The sequence below is a fragment of the Vidua macroura genome, chromosome 5, assembly GCF_024509145.1.
Source record: "Vidua macroura isolate BioBank_ID:100142 chromosome 5, ASM2450914v1, whole genome shotgun sequence".
NCBI classification, from domain to species: domain Eukaryota; kingdom Metazoa; phylum Chordata; class Aves; order Passeriformes; family Viduidae; genus Vidua; species Vidua macroura.
In genome coordinates this window covers 61,472,666-61,493,213 of record NC_071575.1, presented here as the reverse complement: position 1 = coordinate 61,493,213, position 20,548 = coordinate 61,472,666, and the positions used below count along the sequence as shown (strand labels likewise).

General features: G+C 40.6%; 2 protein-coding genes across 5 annotated transcripts in view; one reads left to right on the top strand and one right to left on the bottom strand.

Moving 5' to 3' along the window:
• The window catches only part of GSAP (gamma-secretase activating protein), a 44,616-nt gene extending 36,734 nt beyond the window's left edge, over positions 1–7,882 (top strand). For both annotated transcript variants that reach the window (XM_053977382.1, XM_053977381.1), the window contains 7 exons: positions 837–907; positions 1,474–1,568; positions 2,661–2,780; positions 4,235–4,296; positions 6,196–6,300; positions 6,453–6,546; positions 7,112–7,882. In XM_053977382.1, the coding sequence (XP_053833357.1) occupies positions 837–907; positions 1,474–1,568; positions 2,661–2,780; positions 4,235–4,296; positions 6,196–6,300; positions 6,453–6,546; positions 7,112–7,212 (648 nt within the window). In that variant the 3' untranslated portion in view covers positions 7,213–7,882. The remainder of the gene's footprint in view (positions 1–836; positions 908–1,473; positions 1,569–2,660; positions 2,781–4,234; positions 4,297–6,195; positions 6,301–6,452; positions 6,547–7,111) is intronic.
• CCDC146 (coiled-coil domain containing 146) overlaps positions 4,779–20,548 on the bottom strand; it is a 69,191-nt gene continuing 53,421 nt past the window's right edge. Inside the window, exons 14-22 of one of the 3 annotated variants that reach the window (XR_008437079.1) lie at positions 19,486–19,704; positions 18,652–18,880; positions 13,206–13,334; positions 11,584–11,721; positions 9,944–10,189; positions 8,580–9,040; positions 6,588–6,731; positions 5,721–5,829; positions 4,779–4,903 (exon numbers count right to left, since the gene is read on the bottom strand). Coding sequence is in view for 2 of the 3 variants with exons in the window: in XM_053977379.1 (XP_053833354.1) it covers positions 8,864–9,040; positions 9,944–10,189; positions 11,584–11,721; positions 13,206–13,334; positions 18,652–18,880; positions 19,486–19,704 (1,138 nt within the window). In the remaining variant the exon portion in view is untranslated. Of the gene's footprint in view, positions 4,904–5,720; positions 5,830–6,587; positions 6,732–8,516; positions 9,041–9,943; positions 10,190–11,583; positions 11,722–13,205; positions 13,335–18,651; positions 18,881–19,485; positions 19,705–20,548 lie in introns of those variants that run through there. The other 2 variants (XM_053977379.1, XM_053977380.1) reach the window with 2 other exon arrangements.

Genomic DNA, 20,548 nt, shown 5'->3' with positions numbered 1-20,548 from the left:
GTGACACCTCTTTGCAGAACAGGGGTCAGACTAGTTTCCTGAGTTTCCTGGGATTGATTGATTGCTGTGCTTTGAGGGCCAGAGATAAAAGGCGCAGAGGAAGCGTCTCAGTTGTGTTACTGAGATGTGGAACTGGTTACACGTGACAACGATGAGGAAGTTATTTCAGCTCTTCCTTGTGTGGTTTCTCTTTCAGCTGCAGAAGCTGAGAAGGCCCAAGTGAGAACAGGGCTTGTGGCTTTTGTATATGCTGACTGTGTGTGGTGGATGTCAGTTTGGGAGCACAAAGAACAACAACATGAGCCAAGGGATTGTTTCACTTCACTGGGGACAACAGATGAGGAGAGGCATTTGTTTGTCTCATTTTTCCTCCTTGCCAGGACTAGATCTGTGATTCTTCCTGCATAGTCTTCTTGGCAAACTGAACATTCCACTGTCTTCAATGTTATCCACTTTTGCTGAGCCCTTGGGACTGTTCCTTGCCAACTGCTCAGCCACTTGGACATGCTGATTTTGCTTTCATGGCAAACAGATCTTTGAAAATTTGCTGCAAGAGCTTAAGATCAGTTATCTCCAAGAAGCACAATGTGTTATGTTGATGTATGTCTTGCGTGATGCTTTGATAAGCTGGAAGCACTTTAAAGTGCTGGAATAGGGCAATTCTGTTACAATTCAAATTTTAATTTTACATTTTAAGGCCCTAGGGAAAAAATGAAAACTTAGTAGGAGTCCCATGAGAAGTTTTTAACATAAACTGGTGTGTGGAATGAATGAAGGCCAAGGGCCTGCTGTACAGAGGCTCCTGGAAACATCCAGTTTTCTCTTTTTCGTTTTAGCTGAATCTGGTGCATCGAATAATGAAAGAAGTTTGGAGGAGATACCAGCTTCATTCCTGTATCTTCTGCTTGTGAGCAAGTGATTTGTTAAAGTTTTCAGCCTGCCTTTTAAATATGGGCATAATGATTTTGGTCTTCATCAGTAGTACTCCTCTGAACAGTCAGTGCTTATGCTGCTGTCTGTGTCAATGTTACTGTCACTTATTCTTCCTAAGGATCCTGCTGGCCCTCTCTAGGCCAGTGGGAATATTAACCACACAGGCAGGGTTATGGCTGGAGTTCAAACTTGCTGAGTTTGGAGTGGGCCTAAGCTAGGTGGTGGGTGTTAAACACCTGTAAAAGCCAGGTCACTCACACCAGCACCGTTTTACCTGTTGCTGCTGATTCCAGGTACTGCTGAGAGCCTTGTAAATGTACATCAGTGGGGGGAGGAGATGGGGACACCACAGAGACTTTGTGTGTCTGCAGCACTGGGCAGCTGGTGCTGGCTGAGACACCTCAGTAATCAAGGCAGCATCCCATGGCCCTGCATCCCAAAGGCAGGCATTCAGTGCACTCCCAGTATGGCAAATTGACCCTTTCTCAGGAGAGAGCGGGCGCCTGGGGTTCTTAATGTGTTGCTATTTTGTTAACTCAGTGATGAGAGAGGAAGTGCAGGAGAGTTTGCGGTGTTCCACATCATGAGTCGGATTCTGGAAGCAGCAAATGGCATGTGCATGCCTTTACCTCCTGGTAAGTTCTGTGTTTTGCTGTTTTAATCTTGAGTGAGGACAGCAGTGCTATAAATTCCTCCCAGCACAGCAATGGTTGCAGCACATGTGTGAAGTTAGCTTTGGCAGTATTGACAGCTATTCAAGTCAGTTATAGAGGGAAAGGCTCTTGATAAACCTGTACAACTGAAATGAATCAAAACTAAATAGTTACTAGAAACACAGAAAACTAAACAGAGGTTTCCAGTGGAATGTGTGGGTGCAGTCTTATCTTAAAACTAAGATTTAGACAACTGGACTTCAGTGTCAAGAGGCACAAGGGAAAATCCTATCCTGTAGCAGATAGAGTGTTTTTTCTCATGCTCTTGCCCTGCTAATAATTTTCAGTTTTTCCCTGAAGGGATTACTTCCAGCCTTGATGGAAAAGCTGGTCTTGATAGTAGACTTTAATTTCCTAGAGCTCCTCATAATTCTTTACAGCATTTTCAAAGCACTTGCTTATTTTCATTAGGGAAAGACATCTTGACATCTTAATATCTTAATGCTTTCCAATTCTGTTTGAATCTTTCTGGGTTTTATTTCCTGATCTGTCTTCAGTCATAGAAACTGCTTTTGGTATGAGTTTGTCCCTCAGTCTGTGCGGGCGCAAATGCTGCCACACAGTAATGTTACATGATAACAAGACCATCATCAGGCTGATGTTAAAGGAAAGCTGAAGTGTTAACGCTGCCCGTGGGAGTGTCTGTGTGGCAAGGACATCCTTAGGGTGGTGAGGCCTCAGATTTTGATTAATTAGGAGGAGAGAGCGAGATAAAAGACAAATTAATAGAACAATTCAGATATAAGGCAACAGCTTGGAGACATTTGGTGACAGTGTATGACTTTAATGACTGTTTTCAATTCCCTTAGCTTTCTTCTTTCTGACAAGATTGTACTTGAGAGGACTTAAAGGATTTCTAAATAAGACTATCTGACTTGATAAATTTATTTCCTCACCAACTATAAAGAATCAGAAGTCAAGGGAAGTGATGGCTTTAGCTAGACTAATTCCAGTCTCAAATAGAGAATTAGAAAAAACTATATACTGTACCAAACAAGTTTGTCTCTTTCATAGGTTTTCACACTCTGCACCTGGGTCTTGGCGTTCGATGTCTCCCTCTGCACACCCTTCTGCACTATATTGACAATGGCATCTTGCAATTGACAGAAACCTGTGTCAGGAAATTGCTGAAAGGTACAGTGAACATGGTGTTTCATTTGTTACCAGCCAGCTAACTGGGACTGTTGTCCTTTGAGCCATTCCCCTTGGACACAGGTTTTATTTCCCAGGACACTCAACTCTCCTTTGAGTGTTGTTTCAGTGAGAGCTGCAGCTGATGGTGTTACCTACCTGAAAGGAGAAAGTTAGAGCTTAGGCTATGTGATTGGCCTTACCACAGCACACAAAGAAATGTCTGTGTGGAGAGAATCTGAGTTTGTAGTTTTTCCACTTGAGACTTCCTAGAAAAGCAAATACTAAAGATCATCATAGGATTTGTTGGGGAATTTCTGTGACTCTGTGAAAGTGCACACCTGTGTGTGAGGAAGTTGGTCTGCTATCCAGGCCTCAGCTTTTGCTTTATGTTTGGAAAGAGAAGAACAGGCCTGTCAAGCTGACCTCATGGCTGGGGAAGCTTATGGAGCAGATCATCTTGAGTGCCATCACGTGGCATGCGCAGGACAACCAGGGGATCAGACCCAGCCAGCATGGGTTTGTGAAAGGCAGGTCCTGCTTGACCAGCCTGAGCTCCTTCTGTGACCAGGTGATCCACACAGTGGGTGAGGGAAAGGCTCTGGGTGTTGTCTGCCTGGACTTCTGTAAAGCCTTTGACACCATTTCCCACAGCATTCTCCTGGAGAAACTGGCTGATCATGGCCTGGATGGGAGCAATGTTCACTGGGGATAAAACTGGCTGGACAGCTGGGCCCAGGGAGTGGAGGGGAATGGGGTTACATCCAGCTGGTGGCTGGTCCCCAGTGGGGTTCCAGAACTCAGTATTGGGGCCAGTCCTGTTTAATATCTTTATCAATGATCTGGACAAGGGGATCAAGTGCTTCCTCAGCCATTTTGCAGATGACACCAAGTTGGGCAGGAGGGTAGGAGGGCTCTGCAGACAGATATGAACAGGCTGGATTGATGGGCTGATGTCAACTGTTTGAGGTTCAACAAGACCAAGTGCCTGGGTCCTGCCCTTGGGTCCAACAACCCCAGACAGCATCACAGGCTGGGCCAGAGTGGCTGCAAAGCTGCCCAGGGGGTGCTGGTCAGTGGTAGCTGAACATTAGCCAGCTGTGCCCAGTGATGTGCTATTTCTCCAGTGTCCAAGAAAAGTGACAACAACATATGCTGTATCAATCTGTGCCTGATCTTGATAAATTAAATATTATAAACTTGAAGAGTTGCACTTAGTCAAAGTGCATTTGAATTACAGTATAAATTGTTACATAAAATGGTGACGTTATGGACAAATATACAGAAATATATTTGTACACATGATAAACATGTAAATAAGTATTTACTTTAAACTTAAATTTTCATTTCACTAAGGAGGTGATGTTTATTGAGAATGTCTTCACTCTATTGAAAGTTGAAAGTTTGTTATGTGATTACTGTTTGTTTGATTTGCTTTTTTCCTGTTTTGCTTATAGATCTGGATGACACTGAACAGAATGAAAAGCTGAAGTTTAGTATTGTGATGAGGCTTCCAGAGGTAACTAATGCCTTTAGATTTAATTTCTTGGATTTTGGAATTGATAGGAAATTCCTCCTTGTGCATAGGGTCAAACCAATGAAAGACTTGGCTGTGATTCAAATAGAGCATGATTCAAATATAACCTGAACATCCACAGTTTCTCCATCTGCTGCTCCTGGACTGTAGGTTACCCTGATAACTTAAATTACAGATTTGTCCACAGTGTTTTGCAGAGTCTTCAGTATCCTACAGAAGTTAACAAGACTGACACTGTTCTGCTGAGTACTCATTTGCATAAGGCAATGAGGAGGTCTGTGGGGGTTTTGTGTGTGCTTTTTAGCATCCATGGAGTCTTTCTCACTTGTGACCTCTGATTGGTTCTATACACTTAAAAAAATACATTCAAAAGCTGGTAGAATAAAAGCTGTAAAGTTGTATTGTACCACAGCTTTGTGGCAGGGATGAATTACAAGATCTCCTCTCAATTAAACCTCACAGTCTTACCCACTGACAAGGCGACTTGTGCAGCCACAAGAGCTGGTTACTGGTCCTCCATAAATTGTTCCGGCAGAATGGGAGATGCATTTCTCCTTCTCCCCTTTTGCTCTTATTGCACATCACAGGACTGCAGGGGAAGCACAAGATGTCAGGAAGCAGAGGAACACCAGGGATCCCCCTCAGGGAATGCCTCACTGCAGAACAGGCTTTTTTCCATATGAGTTGCCCATTGTTTGCTCATTCTGTTCTGTCACTTATAGTTCAAATGGCCAGAAGTGCTGCTTGGATTTTCCTCCAACAAAGGCTTCTTTATTTGGCAGCAGTTTTGAGAAGGGGTAGAGGAGGAGAACTCCACAGGATGTTCTTTGTCCTCTGTTTTGGGCCAGGGCTGGTGAGCTGGGGTCAGCATGGGGCCCCTGAGTTGCCAGCCCTGGGCCTGGTGCGTGGGGAACTCCATTCCAACCACGCTCTGACGTGAAGGGCTGAGCTGGGAGAGATTTAGGGAACAACTACTGCTAGCTATGCACAGTGCTCAGTGCTTTATTGTATCTATTTACAGCTTTGGGAAAAAATGCTGGGAATAGTCCATTTGCCAGAAAGGTCATTTTGGGGTGACTTGGACTATTTTGAGCAGGTTACATGCAGTGGATGACTTCAGTTTAATCAAAAGCGAGGATTTAAGCACCATTAAACTGTGCAGCATTTACTAAAATGAACAGCTGTCTGCATTGCAGTACAGCTGAAGGGGAGGGGCAAGGGAAGACCTACACAGGGAAAACAGTAGAAGGTGGAGCTAATTTCACAGTGTGTTCCTATTCTTTTGCTTATTGGCTGGGATTGGAAGCTTTGGGAAACCTGGTTTTGAATCTCTTTTGGCTCTGGGAATGTGAGTCAATGTTGTCAGTTTCCAGGATCATGACCTGAATAATGGAATCCAAACTTACATTCCCAGTATCTTTCCTTCCCAGAGTTCTGTTTGTCTAAAGTTCCTTAGGATGAGCCTGAGAAGACCTGTGCTGAAGGAGGTTTGAGGAATGGGGCATCTACTTTACTCTTTGGGGGAAGAATAGATTCAAATCAGTCACAGTAAAGGATAAAGGTTCAATTAGTACTTAAGTACACGTGTCAAGTGGGACGGTGGCACTTGGACAGGCCGACTGAGGTGAGGACTGAGTGATGAGGTTTTGATTTCCCACATTTTGAGAGCACACTGTGATCTCTTAGTTACTGGCTACGAAAGGAAGGCTCCATGGCTAAACATGATGACCTTTTAGCCTCTGTCATTGGGATCTGAAAGCAAAGCACATCTGCATTACAGCCTGGGTTTTGTGTCAGCTTTTCCTCCTTTTTCCTCTTTCTAAGTTTCCACTGTCCCATGTCTATGTTCTCAGGTTTTGGGATTTGTTTTTTGCTTACTAGGCTCTTGGTCAAAAGGTTCGCCAGTACTGGAATCATCCGATAAATGCAAATTTAATAGCACGGAAATATGTGAAACTTTTGCTCGAGAAGCTGGGAAACAGGCAGGTAAGAGCACAGAGGCTATGTTTTAAAATCTTAGGCTTTGACAGTGTTGAGATTCCTGAGCTTTCTCTGGACTGTAACACACTAAAGAAACATTGAAACCTTAGTGCAACTGTGCAACTTTGTGAAGTAACACGGAATGTTCCCCCTTACAGTGCAGCAGACCTATCCCTGAGACACGCTCCGTCCCCGTGGAGTTTTTGCCACTGAACTACCTGACTAATATGCTGGCAGAGATAGAGAATCAAGGTAGTGTTAATTCTGTACTTTGGAAGACCAGTGATTGTTACCTTTTGATGCTCACTCAGATGTATCCTGCCTATACTGACATACTGAGTTATTAAAATTCCAGTGTTGTTGAACACATAGGCTTGGTTGTCTTTCTGCTGATGGAAAGTGTCAGGGGCCAAGAGCCTCCATGTATGGTTATCATCCTATTTGGGGAGGAAAAAGAGTTAAACCATGTAGTAGTATGTGAGCATGTGCCCTGGGCCAGTTCATGGACTAGCACTAACACAGCCACTCTGCTTCAAGCTGAGTTTGGATTTCCAGTTTGGAAGTCCAGCCTCCAGAGAGGCTTCCCTCTGTGTGGGTTATAATTTACTTACATCCCACTAATAGGATAGTTTTTGCCACAGATGAACATCCAAATAGCACCACTGAAAACTGTTGGTATTTTTGGGTGCATGAAAACACATTTCTAATACCCCTTGTCTTTTGGTATTGTAGATGAAGATGTTTAATAGATAGCAGAACGATAAGTGTACAGGAACATGTATGATTTTGTAAATACTTCCTCACCATGTTTTTCTAGGTGTGCATCCATATGAAAAACAAGACCATGTAAATGCAAGATTTGTAGAGGAAACAGCACTCAAGCACACGCTGACACTTCTGGGTCTCAAATACTCCTGAAATAACGTACTGTTGAAGAAGGCTGTCAAACTGTGGTGCCTCTGTAAAAGTATTTATTTAAATGCAACGTTCCCAAATAACCTGCAGTTTTGGGTAGTCACCAGTAGTGACACGAGCTACTAAAACAGTGTTTGGTCTAACAAACATAGGTTGAAATTACTGACTTCTAGATAAATCCTAGAGAAATGCATTTGACATAACCCTAGGTTTGAAATATATCTGTGGGTTCATTTTGAAGTGGTCAAGGAAGTGGAACAACAGTGTCAAAACATTCTGTGAAAATTGGTATAAATGTCACTTCTTTTAACAAGACAATGCTGGAAAAGGCAGTCCAATTGCAGGGTTACAAGAACTAGTAACTGTTTACTTGGATTAATAAATGGAGTTCTTGGTGTGATTGTGTAAAGCAAGTAAGAATAACAGATGACTTTTTTTGTCAGGCATGAGTGAAGAGATAGTCATTCTTTGTGGTGGTATCAGTTATCTTATAGGACTTCTGCTTCTACAGCTGCATTCTAGTATTTTCAGTTTTGTAATTAGCCCAAAATATAATCTCCTTAAAGTGCATGTGACAGATTGTGTTGAAGGTTTGTTTGTTTGTTTGAGGGTTTTTTGTTGTTTTTTTTAAGATATGTATACTATATTGTAAGTAATATAGGATAAGTAAAAAGCTTTAGAAATTGATCTTAACAGTGGCTTGGACGGAGTTTTACATAATCCTTTCTTACAACTTCTAGTGTTACAGTTCAAACTTCAGCTTCAGAAACAACTTAGGCAGGCTGTTTTTCCTTTGTTTTCAACTTCTGTTTATATGTAACTGAGCCAATATTGTTTGCTCTTTTGTTTTAAGTTCTGAACTGTGCCATTAATTTAAAATGGCACAGGTAATAGCAATTTGCTACACAGAGAAAATTGCCAAGTTGTGCCATGCAGGATTTCTTCAGCCTTTATTGGATTTTAAAAACTCTACAAAATTCCAGACTATTAAACTAGAGAAACTCATTAAGATTTTATATATTTGGGAGGTTTTCAAAACAACTTCTGATATGCTGTCTGAGTAGTTTCCATTGATGCTCCCTGTTCCTTACCAGTGAAATAAAAAGATCCAGTTCCTGGGAGTGATTTGGCAAGTTTATGGTCACTCCCTTGTCATTGCCATCAGTGAAGCTTTAGCTTTTTTAGTGACTGCATAGTGAGAAGGAATATTTTTCTTAATATAATTAGAATTTCTCTGGCAATTGTAAACTCCAGTTCCAGACTGCAGAAAGCCATGTTGGTGTATGGCTATAAGTGATGGCCACTTTGTATTATATTGATAACAGAAGATTTTCTAGCCTTTTCTTTTTAATGAATGTATTTTAACATACCTTCAGATGCAATAAAACTTCATCTGGAAAAAAAATATAAGTATTGCATGAGGATCATTCACTTTTCTTGGCACTTGGAAATACTGCACTGCATTTGGGATATGAGGAGAAAGGATTCTGGATCACTGACCAGTTAGCTGTGCTTTTGGCATGAACAAATACTTCATTTTCAGCATGGAATTTGGCTGAACACCAGCAGATCTTCCTTCAGTGCAGTGTAAATGCTACTGACTCTTGTGATCCAGCAGCTGGTAATGGTCTCTCCTGCTTCAAGTGCCGTCTGTTCAGATTTCAGATGGCTTTGCAGGAGGCTTTTTGAAATGTCTTGGACTCGGGCGGGGCTCACTCGGTCTGAAGGGAGCCACGTGAGGCTGCAACAGTGGGAGCCCCTCCTCCTCCTCCTCCTCGGGGCTAGTGGGGGCCTGGCTGGGCACTGCACCTTGTTTCTCCTCTGCAGGCTGCTGTCAGAGAAACACAGCTTGGTCACACAGGGGTTGTGTGCTTTAAAACTCCAGTACTTCCCCTAGCCAGTGTGCAAAATCCGTGACACATGAAACACCTTTAGTCTAATCCCTGGCAAGCCAGGAAAGCTGAAGGGGTATTAAAAGTAAAGCATGACGTTTGACCGTGTAGATATGAGTTTGTCCTTTAAAACAGTAGACAGTTTGAGCCTGTCATGATTTTTTTTATTTGTCAAGAAAACAGATTAGATGAACTTTTAAAAGACGTAGTAATTATGCACTGAACATCTGAGGAATAATTCTGTTCCTGAATACAGTTACTAGAGTAGGCCTTTATCCACAGCACTGGAGGGAAACTTGAGTCACAGCATGAGGAGAAGTTTCATGACAGAAGTTTCTTATTCTAAACTATTATTACGTAGGAGCTCTCTGCTCTGGGATCACTGAACATCTCAAGGACAGAGGCAGTGTCCAGCAGGGTAAGGTTTCAAGTGCTGTCTGCCATGCTGCCCTGCCTACCCTTAGTGTTTTGCTCAGCAATCTGATTTCTTGCTGCTTCTGATCTGATGCTCATTGTACCTTGTATGTGGGAGACATTAAACTTACTTCTCCTGAGCCCCACACTCCACCTTTTGCAGCTTTACCTTGAAATCCAGTGAAAAGCAGTACTCCACTGATGGCTGCCCTGCCCTTCAGCCACAACATGACCACACAAACTACTTTAATAACCAGATATGAGGCTTCTGGTATATGCTCTCCTTAAGATTCAATGACCAGTTCCAAGTGGTGTTGCCAGACTAGAGTTAAAACTCCACAAACCCACTGTAGTGGGTTGTCAGTTGTCTCTGTACCATCATCTGTACTGGGCTCCTGGAGCTCTTGCAATGTATGACAAAAACTTACTTTAGCTCTGGCTTCAGCTGCTGCTTTTTGTGTCTTCTCATTGTGTAGGATCTTCCACCGTTCCTTTTCTGCTTTAGGAGGGGGAAGGCCTTGACTTATCATTAATGAAGCAGTCATCACAAATTGTTCTTTATCTCTGATTTCCTGCTGGAGTTTAATAGCAAGTGCTTGCTTCATGGATAACTCTGCAAAAAGAGCCCTTATCTCCTGGGTTTTGTGATTTATCTTCCTCTGCAGTTCGTTGGTCTGGAATACAAAACAGCTGCATTGTAGTTAGGGCTTCCCTATTGTAGTTAGGGCTTCCCTTTAGGCTCTCACTGGACATGACACTTGGGTCAGCATTAGGCACATGAAAGTAAGTCCAGCTTGACAAGGTTTTAAATAGTAGTTCGATTCTTGAAAATTACTTAATTTTTGTAAACACTTAGAACAAAAAACAAAATGACTGCTCAAGGAGTCACTTTACTCCAGTACAAGAAAAGAAAAGCACATTTGTCTTTGCTTCTTGACCTTTTCAGCTGGACAGCAAAACTTCACCAGCCATCAAAGGCCTGGGATCCCAATTATTTTTGAGTTTATACACAATTACCTTCATAATAAAGCTGGAATAAGCCCAGTTCCTATGAGATAATTGAGTGATAATGCTGATGCAAGGGGCTGTGGGTTGTGGCATTATCCTTGGAAAGGGGACGAACAGAAAAGGAATGTGACAGAAATCCTTGAGTCTCAGTGCAGATGATTTGAAAAAAAACAAAAAACTTTAATACTCTTTAAGTGACTAATTGGAACTGGGACAGCCAGAGCACTTGTGAATGCAACTTTTGGCACACTGCCATTCTTACAGTAGGTTATTAGCCCATGGCTGTAATTTCACAAACAGTTAACAACCATGATATTTCTCTGTGTGTTTAAAATAAATGATAAAATATGTTTTAAGCTTTCATGTATGCCAAACCTAACATCTAAGAAAAAATTCTACCCTGGCCTTGTTTTACATTAATTATTTAGCATTTTTTTTTTTCTGTCTTTCCCTCAGCTCTACTCAATTTGCAGCTTTTTCATTAGGAATATGGGGGCTAGGAGCATTTTTGGTCTTTTCCAAACAATATTACTTGCTGTTAAAAGCAAATTGCTATAATTACATTTTTAAAACTGTATTGGAAATGGTGTTTCCTGTGTGATTCTCCCTACCTAAACAACAAAAGAATTTTGAGCCAGATACCAAGTTCATCTTTTTGTATGTTGGAGTAGAATTTATCTGGCATTCCTTTATTTCTTTTTTCTCTTATTTAGTTTCAGCCTTTGACCTGTTTGTTGTGGAAAGGCTGTTAAGTACATTTGCAAAGGGAAGATCCTACAAAGTTTCTAATCATCTACTTCAGAAAGAGCTATTTCTATATATTAGTGAAAGCTACCATTTACGGTGCAACTTTGTTTTTAAAAGAGAAGACATTCACCTTATAGTTTCGGTTTATCTGTGTTACTGTTGCTATTCCTATCTGTAATTTCTGAAGACTAACTTATGATTTGCCTCTCAACATTTCCAGCCACTTTTGTAATTTGCAAGTGAATCACCTCTTGCCCAGATATTGTTTCATTTTGTACAGGCTGGCAAGCAGAGTGTGCAGTGCCCTTCTTACCCTCCTAGCAAACAGCAGCATGTCCTGCTTGCCGTTGTCCACCACAGCACGGATTCTGTCCGTCAGATCAGAAATGTTCTCACAGAGAAAATCTATCTTCAGCAGTCTCTGCTCCTTCTGGACCAGCTCTGCCTCTATCTGCAGCAAGAAGAAGGACATAGTGTAAGGAAAGGACAGGGGAAGGTGCAGCACAAAGTGTTCTGTGATTGCCTTGAGCTGCTGAAATCATACTGGTGAACAGTCATAAACTAACACCTTCACTATCGGATTTCTCAAAATTTACACCCTCTCTGTCAAGGATCAGGCCCAAATTGGTTCAGTTGGTTGCTGTCAGTCGTACAATTCTTCCATATCTGGCCAGGCCCTTTTGGGGGCAGGGGTTACACCATTGTTACTGCCTTGCTGTGCTTTTCTTTAAAGCAATGGGGCTTTATTCTAGTAATATTTTTTTTTTTAATCTTCTGGTTCCTTGAGTCACACCATATGGAAGGTTTCATCTCTTGCTTTAAATACTTTTCCCCTCCTCATGCTAAAAAAAGTATGGGCTCCATAAACAAATTATAACTACAATGACTTTAAATCCCATGGAGAATGAAATAGACATTTAAACTTATCACAACTCCAAGAAAACCTTCTTAATGTGTAGGCTGGTGGTAGCAGGCTCTGTTGTGGCCTGCTTGGCTATGCAGAGCTCTGTCCTGTCAAGGAATATGGGACAGTAAAGCAAAAAGCTCAGATAATTCAAGCTGCTGTGTTCAGGGTCTGTCTTCACAAACTGGATTTCAAAAGGACTCTGGGGTGTGCTCAGAGCTTGCTGCTACTGCCCTCACACCTTCAGAGCCCTCTGTGAATCCCCTCCCAACACTGAACACAGTGGGAAGAGTTTTGTGCTTCTATAACTGGGACAGACAAAACGATATAAGGAAAAGCTGTTCCTTTACCTTCCTCCCCCCCACACAGAGGGCTCTGAAACTGGCTTGCCATTGGACCTAATGCTTCCCTCTGAAGTCTCTTGGGGCAGTCACCAGCAGTGCTGCAGTCAGGTGTCAGCTGGCCTGGCTGCTGCTTCCACCAAGCTCTCTTCGGTGGCTCCTTTTTCAGCAAGGAAGCAAAGCAGTAGAGCCCAGCCCTAACAAGGGGCAGTGTTTGCTTCTGTGTCACACAAGCAGACTTCGTGAAGAGGCTGGCAGGTCTGCCTCCTGCTCACAGCCCGTGGATAGTCATGAAACAGCTCATGGCCAGTTAGCAAAGACTGACAGCCCTGTTTATTCGCAGTTTATTATTCTGCATTTATCTCCCTCTGCTGCCTTTTCTGTGCCTTCCCCTAGTAAGGTGGGTCTGCACTGAAGTGCCAGTGATGTGAATGGAGTCAGCAGAGGATGCTGCGGAGGCTGGGGTACCTCACAGAGCTCCCCCTCCCCAGCCTGTCCTGGAAGAAGTCAAAATGTTCCATGTCCAGTTGACCGGGAAAGCAGATGCTAGGTTGGAGTTCACAATGGCCAATCATAATTATTCTGATTCCTCTTAAAGAAAGTTTATTTTAAAAATAAAAGACACTATTTGCATTTTCTCAAAGAGGTCAAGCACATCAGGATAGCTTGTGATATGAGAAGTGACATTACCTTTTCAATCCTTTTTAGCAGTTCAGGTGGAGATGGGTCCTTCCCTCCCATTTCTTGCTTTCTGCTCTCATTTGTGGCATCACCATAGTTTTCCTCAAGCTTTTTTATCTTGTCCCTGCACTGGGAATACTAGCAAACAAAGAGCCTCAGCAGTTATTTATTCCCACGAAACTCATCCCCAGACCTTGGTCTGGAGACTTCAGCAGACAAGGTTCCTTTTACTGGGAAGGAGGGTGGGTAGCATAAAATTATGAGCCAAATAAAATTTTTCTTTTGAAAGAGAACTGCAGTGTGACAGTTGCAGGACAGATGAAACCCTGCTGTTCAACAGAAATTAATTTCTACCTGTTTATTGGCTACTTTTTGTTTTCAGCCTCAGCAATACAATAGAAAGCCCTGCTTCCCTGCTGGTCAGTACTGAGGGTCTCATCCCTACAAACATGTAATTTTTCTACACAAACATTCCCAGGCATGTGTCCTGAAGTGACTCAGAGGTGACACTGAGCAATGAGGTACCCTTGGGACTCACAGGGACAGGTGTTCCCTGACCTTTCCCATGTGAGACCTTCCTATGGAACAATGCTTCCCAGAATATGCAACAGGGACATCCAGGCTCAGGGTAAATACTCGCTGAAGGAGTGACTGGGGCCATGTTTTCATGTTTGGACATGCAAGACTGACAGTGGTGGGGCTGTGTCCTCTGATGTGCACCTGGCTGTCTGTCAGTGAGCTGTTAGCATTGACATAACTGCTCAGTGTAAATGTTAACCATCCACTGCAGGTGATGATTGATTAAGGAAGTCCCAGGCTCTCAAAGTTAAGGACAGTCACCAAAATATAAAGTAAATGTTTAGATGTTGCCAGGATGAGGTTTGTCACTGGAAGTTAAAAAGTCATATTTAACTAGAAAAGAGAAAACTGACAGATATTCTCAGGTAGCACTGGAACATTACCAGAACACTTAAATACTTATTTTCCTAGTAAAAAAGCACCACACAACTCACTCCTGTACACTTTGTCTAAAAGCAGCTAAAGTAGAAACCTTAGATGAGTGTAATGAACAATTTCCTTGGCAAACCATGATTCTGAACATAGCTAGGTACTGGAAGTTACATTTTGCTGACAAATGGCTAAAACTCAAGCCCAAAAATACACATAATGGAAGAATGTAAAAGCAGGGCCAGCACAAACAGCAGGATGCAGCTATGCTTCGAGTGATCTTTTCTATCTGGGGCCAAATTTCTCAACCACTAACTATGGGGAAAATGCCTTGTTGGAGGCAGTGATATCTTAATGAGATTAGGGGCAGCTCCCCAAAGAAAAATTTGCAGGACTGAATAGTTAATTTAGAGAAGGACTATTGCAGAAAAAACACTGTCCAAAAGCCATTAAAAAGTTTCATGTTAAATGTAAATACTAGCCTTATTTTTAAATGCAATATGAATTGGAAGTGATCAGATGCAAGCCAATCCAAAAGTATCAATGTGCATTTAGAGATAATCATGCTATTCTGTGGCTGCTTAAGTAACATGACTACAGGCATCTTTCTTCATTTTTTTACTAATTTGTAGTGTTTTCCTTGGAAAAGACTATCTGAGTCATAAGAGATTCTAAGTCTTAAAATTTAAATCCTTTTAAAAAGGATTTTTAAAAATCCTGTCTGTCTTTCTTAGAGTGGGTTTGATACAGGGGATAGGAAAAGACTGTAGAAAAGAGGCTTTTCTATGTTGGACTGTAATCAGTCAGGAGGAATTGTTGAAGGACGGAACACATGTCTAGATAAAGCAACTGGTCTGAAAAAGTGGACATTGGGTTCTTTTTTTGAAATCACAGAGAAGGTAGGTGAGGTATGTACAGCACTAAAAAGGGAAAATACAAGACCTATTTTTAAAAATGGGGGGTTGCAGATGGAGCTTTGGAACCATGATAACTTCTCTTTCTGAAGAATAAATCTGGAGCACATAATTAATTTTGCTTTGTAGGCATCAAGAAGATAAAAAGGACAGGGATAACAGGCACCACAGGTGTGTTGAGTCATACCAAACCAGATCAATATCTACTATGATAATTTCACAGGTGTATGGATGACAAATAGTAAGTATTATACATTTTGATCTTTATAGCTTCAATATTTCATATGATATTCTCATAAACAAGCAACATAAATGGATTCTTGATTAAAATATACAGTAAATACCTCATCAGTAGAATGAGGTTAAGCTCAGAGAGACTAAGAATTTTTTGGAAAAGATTCAAATGCAAAATTACCTTTCTCTGAAAAAAAGGTCTGAACCAAAAAGATAAATAAATAAAAGGTAAATAAAAAAATGTAAGTAGTTACATGTAGGCAGGAAAAATTGCCTGTACAAACAAAGAATCAAATCAACTGGTTGGATGCCCTTTCTTTAAAAAAGAGTCTGGTTGTTACATACATTAACATGAAGATGAATCACTGTGTCATGTGTCGAGAAAGGTGCCAACATACCTGGATACATAGGCAGGAAGGTAACCTGCAAAATGCCTGAATGGATCCTTTCACTCTCAGCCAAAGGTACCAGGCACTGCCCCTCAAGACAAATAAAGACTATATTGCCAAAAATAAAAGAAATGCAGAAAAAGAATGATCTAAGAAAAATCACTAAGAGCTGATTGAAAGAAACAAAGTTGTGTAGCCTATCGAATGGATGGGAGAGGAGCATGATTAACATCTTTCCAGTAGCATGAAATGTTGCAGAAAGGAAAAGAATGGTCCATTTGTCATGTCCCTGGAGGACAGAATACAAACCAATATTCTTACACCACAGCAAGAAAGATCCAGGCTAAAGCTCAAGAAAATTTTTCCACTGTTAAGGAAAGACTGGGATAGCTTGCTTGGGGAAACCTGTTTCTCAGTGGTGGCTTGAAACCACAGCTTAGCCCTCTCAGGCAATCCAGTGCTGCCATGGGAGAAGATTGCCTAGATAAATTCTTTATCTCTCTCCTTGTCCCATTATTCTATGATGTGGTCACATAGTCTGAAGATTTTCATGTATTAAAACCTGAACAAATGTTGTTGCCAAATGCCTCAAATAAACTGACGATCCTTGTATATTGCCTGAGATCTAAGGCATAAAAGTCCCATCTACAGCACCATGACAGCTCAGCAGGTCTACGTGTTGGACTAATTAATGATTAATGCTAAGTATTTCTCATTGAGGCATGAAGGTAGATTAGCTTTTATGGGTCACTTCAGTCAGCAGGAACAGTCCCTTGATGTGCAGTCCCAATTAAAAGTTACATAGTTTTATGCCAGAGAAAACCACCTTACAGTCTCACCAGGTACTTTTTGTGTAAAGAAGTGCCTATAAATATTTCTAATTTTAAATCTTTACCTTGTTGTTAACAAGCCTACCTAGTCCATGTTACTTGCACTTGCTTAGAAGAGGTCTGGTCTTGCTTCAGATGATGGTATTTTTTTAGCTTAACTATTCACCAATGTTTTGTGGAAATAGGAAGCTTCTGATGAAAAGCATACAAGTGGAACATACATTACTTTGGTGATTAAGCAGCTCATGTGGAATGTAGGAGACCCAGGTGAAGTGTTTGTTCTTGCTGAACTGGCACACGGCCCTGATCTGGGCTTTTCCCCCTTCCCAATGGGCACTACAGCTGCTGAGATTATGGCTCAGTTTTTGCAGTCTGTAAATATTTCCGATTTATTTTTTTTTCATTGATAATAATGAAAATACCTAGTCCATGTTACTAGCACTTGCTTCAAAGAGGTCTGGTATTGCTGAAGACAGAAGGAGGCAGGAAGGGTAGGAAAAGGGGAGGACAAAAGAGGCACAGGTACAGGATTCAGCCTGCCTAATCCAGACAGTCTGTGACCATGGTAACTGAACAGAAGCTGAGTCAGATTTCAACATGGGGTCAAATCTGTAATCACTACAAGAACCAGCAGCATGAATTTGGCAACCAACACAAGAATTCAGATTTGGGCTCATGGTTTTTGTTTACATCATGGAGATAAAGCCAAACAATTTGAAACTGCTTCTTATTGGACTTAATTCCTATTGGCAGTTGGGGTAAGAGTATTAATGATGGATGGTGGAGCATAAGGAGATGAACGCCTTAACTGCCAGTTTGAGCCATGTAATATTCAGTAATCACAGTATCTAGTTAAATTTTAAAGATTGAGAACCGATTATTTGCCATTCTTCACTGGAAAACTCCTCACTTGGGAACATTTATTAAGACTACTGCATGCATAATATCACAGTACTTGGTATTTTCCTATTTTTTAATTTTATGTCAACATTGCAAAAAGATTTAAAGCACCTCCACCAATAGCCTCCCTTTAACAGTGGTTTCACATGAACTATCATCATAAAGGAGAAAGTTGCAAGGAATGCAGAACAGAAAAAGCAAAAGTTTCATGATTGATTCTGTCAGTTCACAAAAATCATCTGCATTTTGCTACTACTGTATTTGACTCAGTGACTCTCAATCTCATTTTAAATCTTACCTGAAAACTTTGGGGTCTTTTTAGTTTTAGTTTTAGTTGTCTTCTTTTTTTTTTTTTTTTTTTTTTTTTTAACTGCCTTGGTTCATCGTTTAAATCTGTGATGGCCCTGCAAAGGTCTTTGGGGCATGATTTGCATGAGGTATTAAAACATGTACTATGTTTTATTCTTGTAGCAGAGCATAGAATTTCTTCAAAAGGCCAGAAGAGAATAGTGCAAGCACTATTAAACAGTGATCCACAGCTCCCATTGATGTGAGTTTGAAAGGCAATGGTACAGCCCAATTTATGATTTTGTGCAGGCATTAACAGGGCATGTATGGGAAAAATTACCATCTGGAGATAAGGTCAAAAGTAAATGAGCCATTTCAGAAAGCAAGGAAAGAATGTCCCAAGCACTGCAGTTTGTTAGCTGTTTAGTGCTATTTTGTAACTAGAACTAAAACTTACGCTGTTTTTGCGCAAAAGAAAATATATGTGGATTATATCATTGTAGGCAGCAGAGTTTCCAGAGTAGGCTCAGGGTCAAGTGTGAATTGAGTTATTATTTCAGAAATGTGATGGTCTAAGTGTATCTCCCACCCCTCCACCTACTCCATCAATACAGTTTTAACAAATTTTATCTACAGTCCCATTTTTCCCCCATGACTCCCATTCTCCAGCTTAGTCATAATGACATTTCAGGCTGTGGGGTGGGTCAGCTGGAATTCCACACCCAGGAAACATTTGGCATGTGTGAAACAAAGACCATGAGCCAGTTACACATAAGCATAGAAACTCACATATGTGAAGTTAAAAACATGTATCACTGTTTTGCTAGACAGGTGTATTATTAAACTTGCTGTTATAATTAACTTTGTACATCCAAATATTTTTTTTTCTATTAAATCACCTTATATTTAAAAATACAGAACAATAGTAAAAATGGCTTTCTTTAACACCAACCTGTATCCGAAGACTCATCAGATGTGCATCCAGGGCATTCTTCACTGTGAGCTCTTTAAAACACAATTTAACCTCTCTTTTTTTCTCAACTAACTTCAGCTTCAGAAAACTGATCTTTTCATCCATAACTTGCATTTTAGTATCTCCATTCCTACACAACATCTCTTGCCTGTTTATTTTTTCATACAAAAAGCCTAGTTCTTCTTCTCGTTCTCTGAGCAAAAGACCACTGAAATAAAGCCAAAATTTAAAGAAATTTTTTAAAAAAAATTAGTCATATTCAGTATATTTCACTCAAGAACATAAAAAAGTTATCTTAAAATATAGTAATAATCTGTGACAATGTACGAAGCTTTCTCAATTATCATTTTAATTTAATGACAGCATTTTAAATAAATAACAAAATAATTGCAATGTGAAAATCAGAAAACAAACTCTTGGAAAGGTGACTCTTGTCTCTCACATAATTTTTAAGGTCTTCTGGCCTTCCACAGCATTTAAAACTGGATTAAGATCAGAGAGATCTAGATCATCTGCATTTTTGCAGATGCCTTATCTATGCACAACGCACAAACAGAGCAGGTGGCTACAAGTTCTCAAGGCATTAATATTTTTTGAATAATAGTTCTGAAGCATGACCATGATCAGCAGTGGAGAAACATTTACATAATGCAAAGCAGCACTGGCAGTGCAGTGAGGGGGACTGGTCAGCAAAACATTGCAGTGCCGCAGACCTTTAGCAATGCTAATGAGGAGTGCTCATAAGCTGAAAAATATTGGTGCTTCATGAATGTCAAAATTAAACACTACCTTAGATCAAATTTACAAATGTACCTCTCATTTCGTTGCTCAATAGCCCTTTCATAATTTTTGCGTAGCTGCAAAATTTCTTCTTCAATGTGTGTGGCTGCAGTGGTAAGTCTGTCAACATTCAAATACTTTTCCTTTTCTTTACTCTCTAGCATCTCTTGTTCCACTTTGGAATAATCCTTTTTGATCAACTCTTTCATTCTCTCATTCTTTTTAATCTTCAGATACATGTCCTGCAATTTTCTTTAACATAAAAGAAATGTGGGAATATTTTTAGTTCTTTCAATTTGAAACCAATTTCAGCAATTAAAAGCAGACCTTAAATTTATTTCTCAAGCACACAAGGGCTCCTCTATGTCTCTGCTCCACAGAAGCTTTACAAGAAGAAGAAAGACATTCTGAGAGCAGATTTTTTTTTGCAAGTTCTTTCCTGCTTGAAAATAACTGGATTCTGGCTCAAGAAAAATGCTATACAGGGAACATTGCACTACATCTTTTTTATTCTCTACTCGGTAGCCCAAGTAGCCATAAAAAGTAAAGTTTAAGAGCATAGGCATAAATTGTGATGAAAAGTCTTAATGTGTATAAATCCTGCCATTCTATTTAAATAACAATATTTAAGTTATTTTGTGGTTGTAACTCAAAGTTCTCCAAATCCATTGTTTATAAAACAGTGTGTCACAACATCAACACAAGAAAGAAAATTATTAGATTGCCCATTATTATTCCATCTACCCATTTGATAGATGAAAAAAGAAACCAAAACATAGTGGGAGGTGAGTGACAAGATCACATAAAAATAAAGAACAGATCTCATTATTTCCAGCATCCTTGCTGATCACTGGATGATGACCCCGCATTTAAAAGACAGATTCTTTTCACCAAATGGAGTATTTACTATCTCACAGCACAGAATTTAGAGTTATCACATTTGATCTGTAGTATCACTTCTGGAACAAGACACAACTTCATCTACACTGAGAAGATACTATGTCAATGTACAAAAGAGGTAGTGAAAGGAGAAGCAAAGTCTCCTGTTAAAACACAGACCTGCAGATGAAATAGCCTTCCCTCATGGGCTCCATCA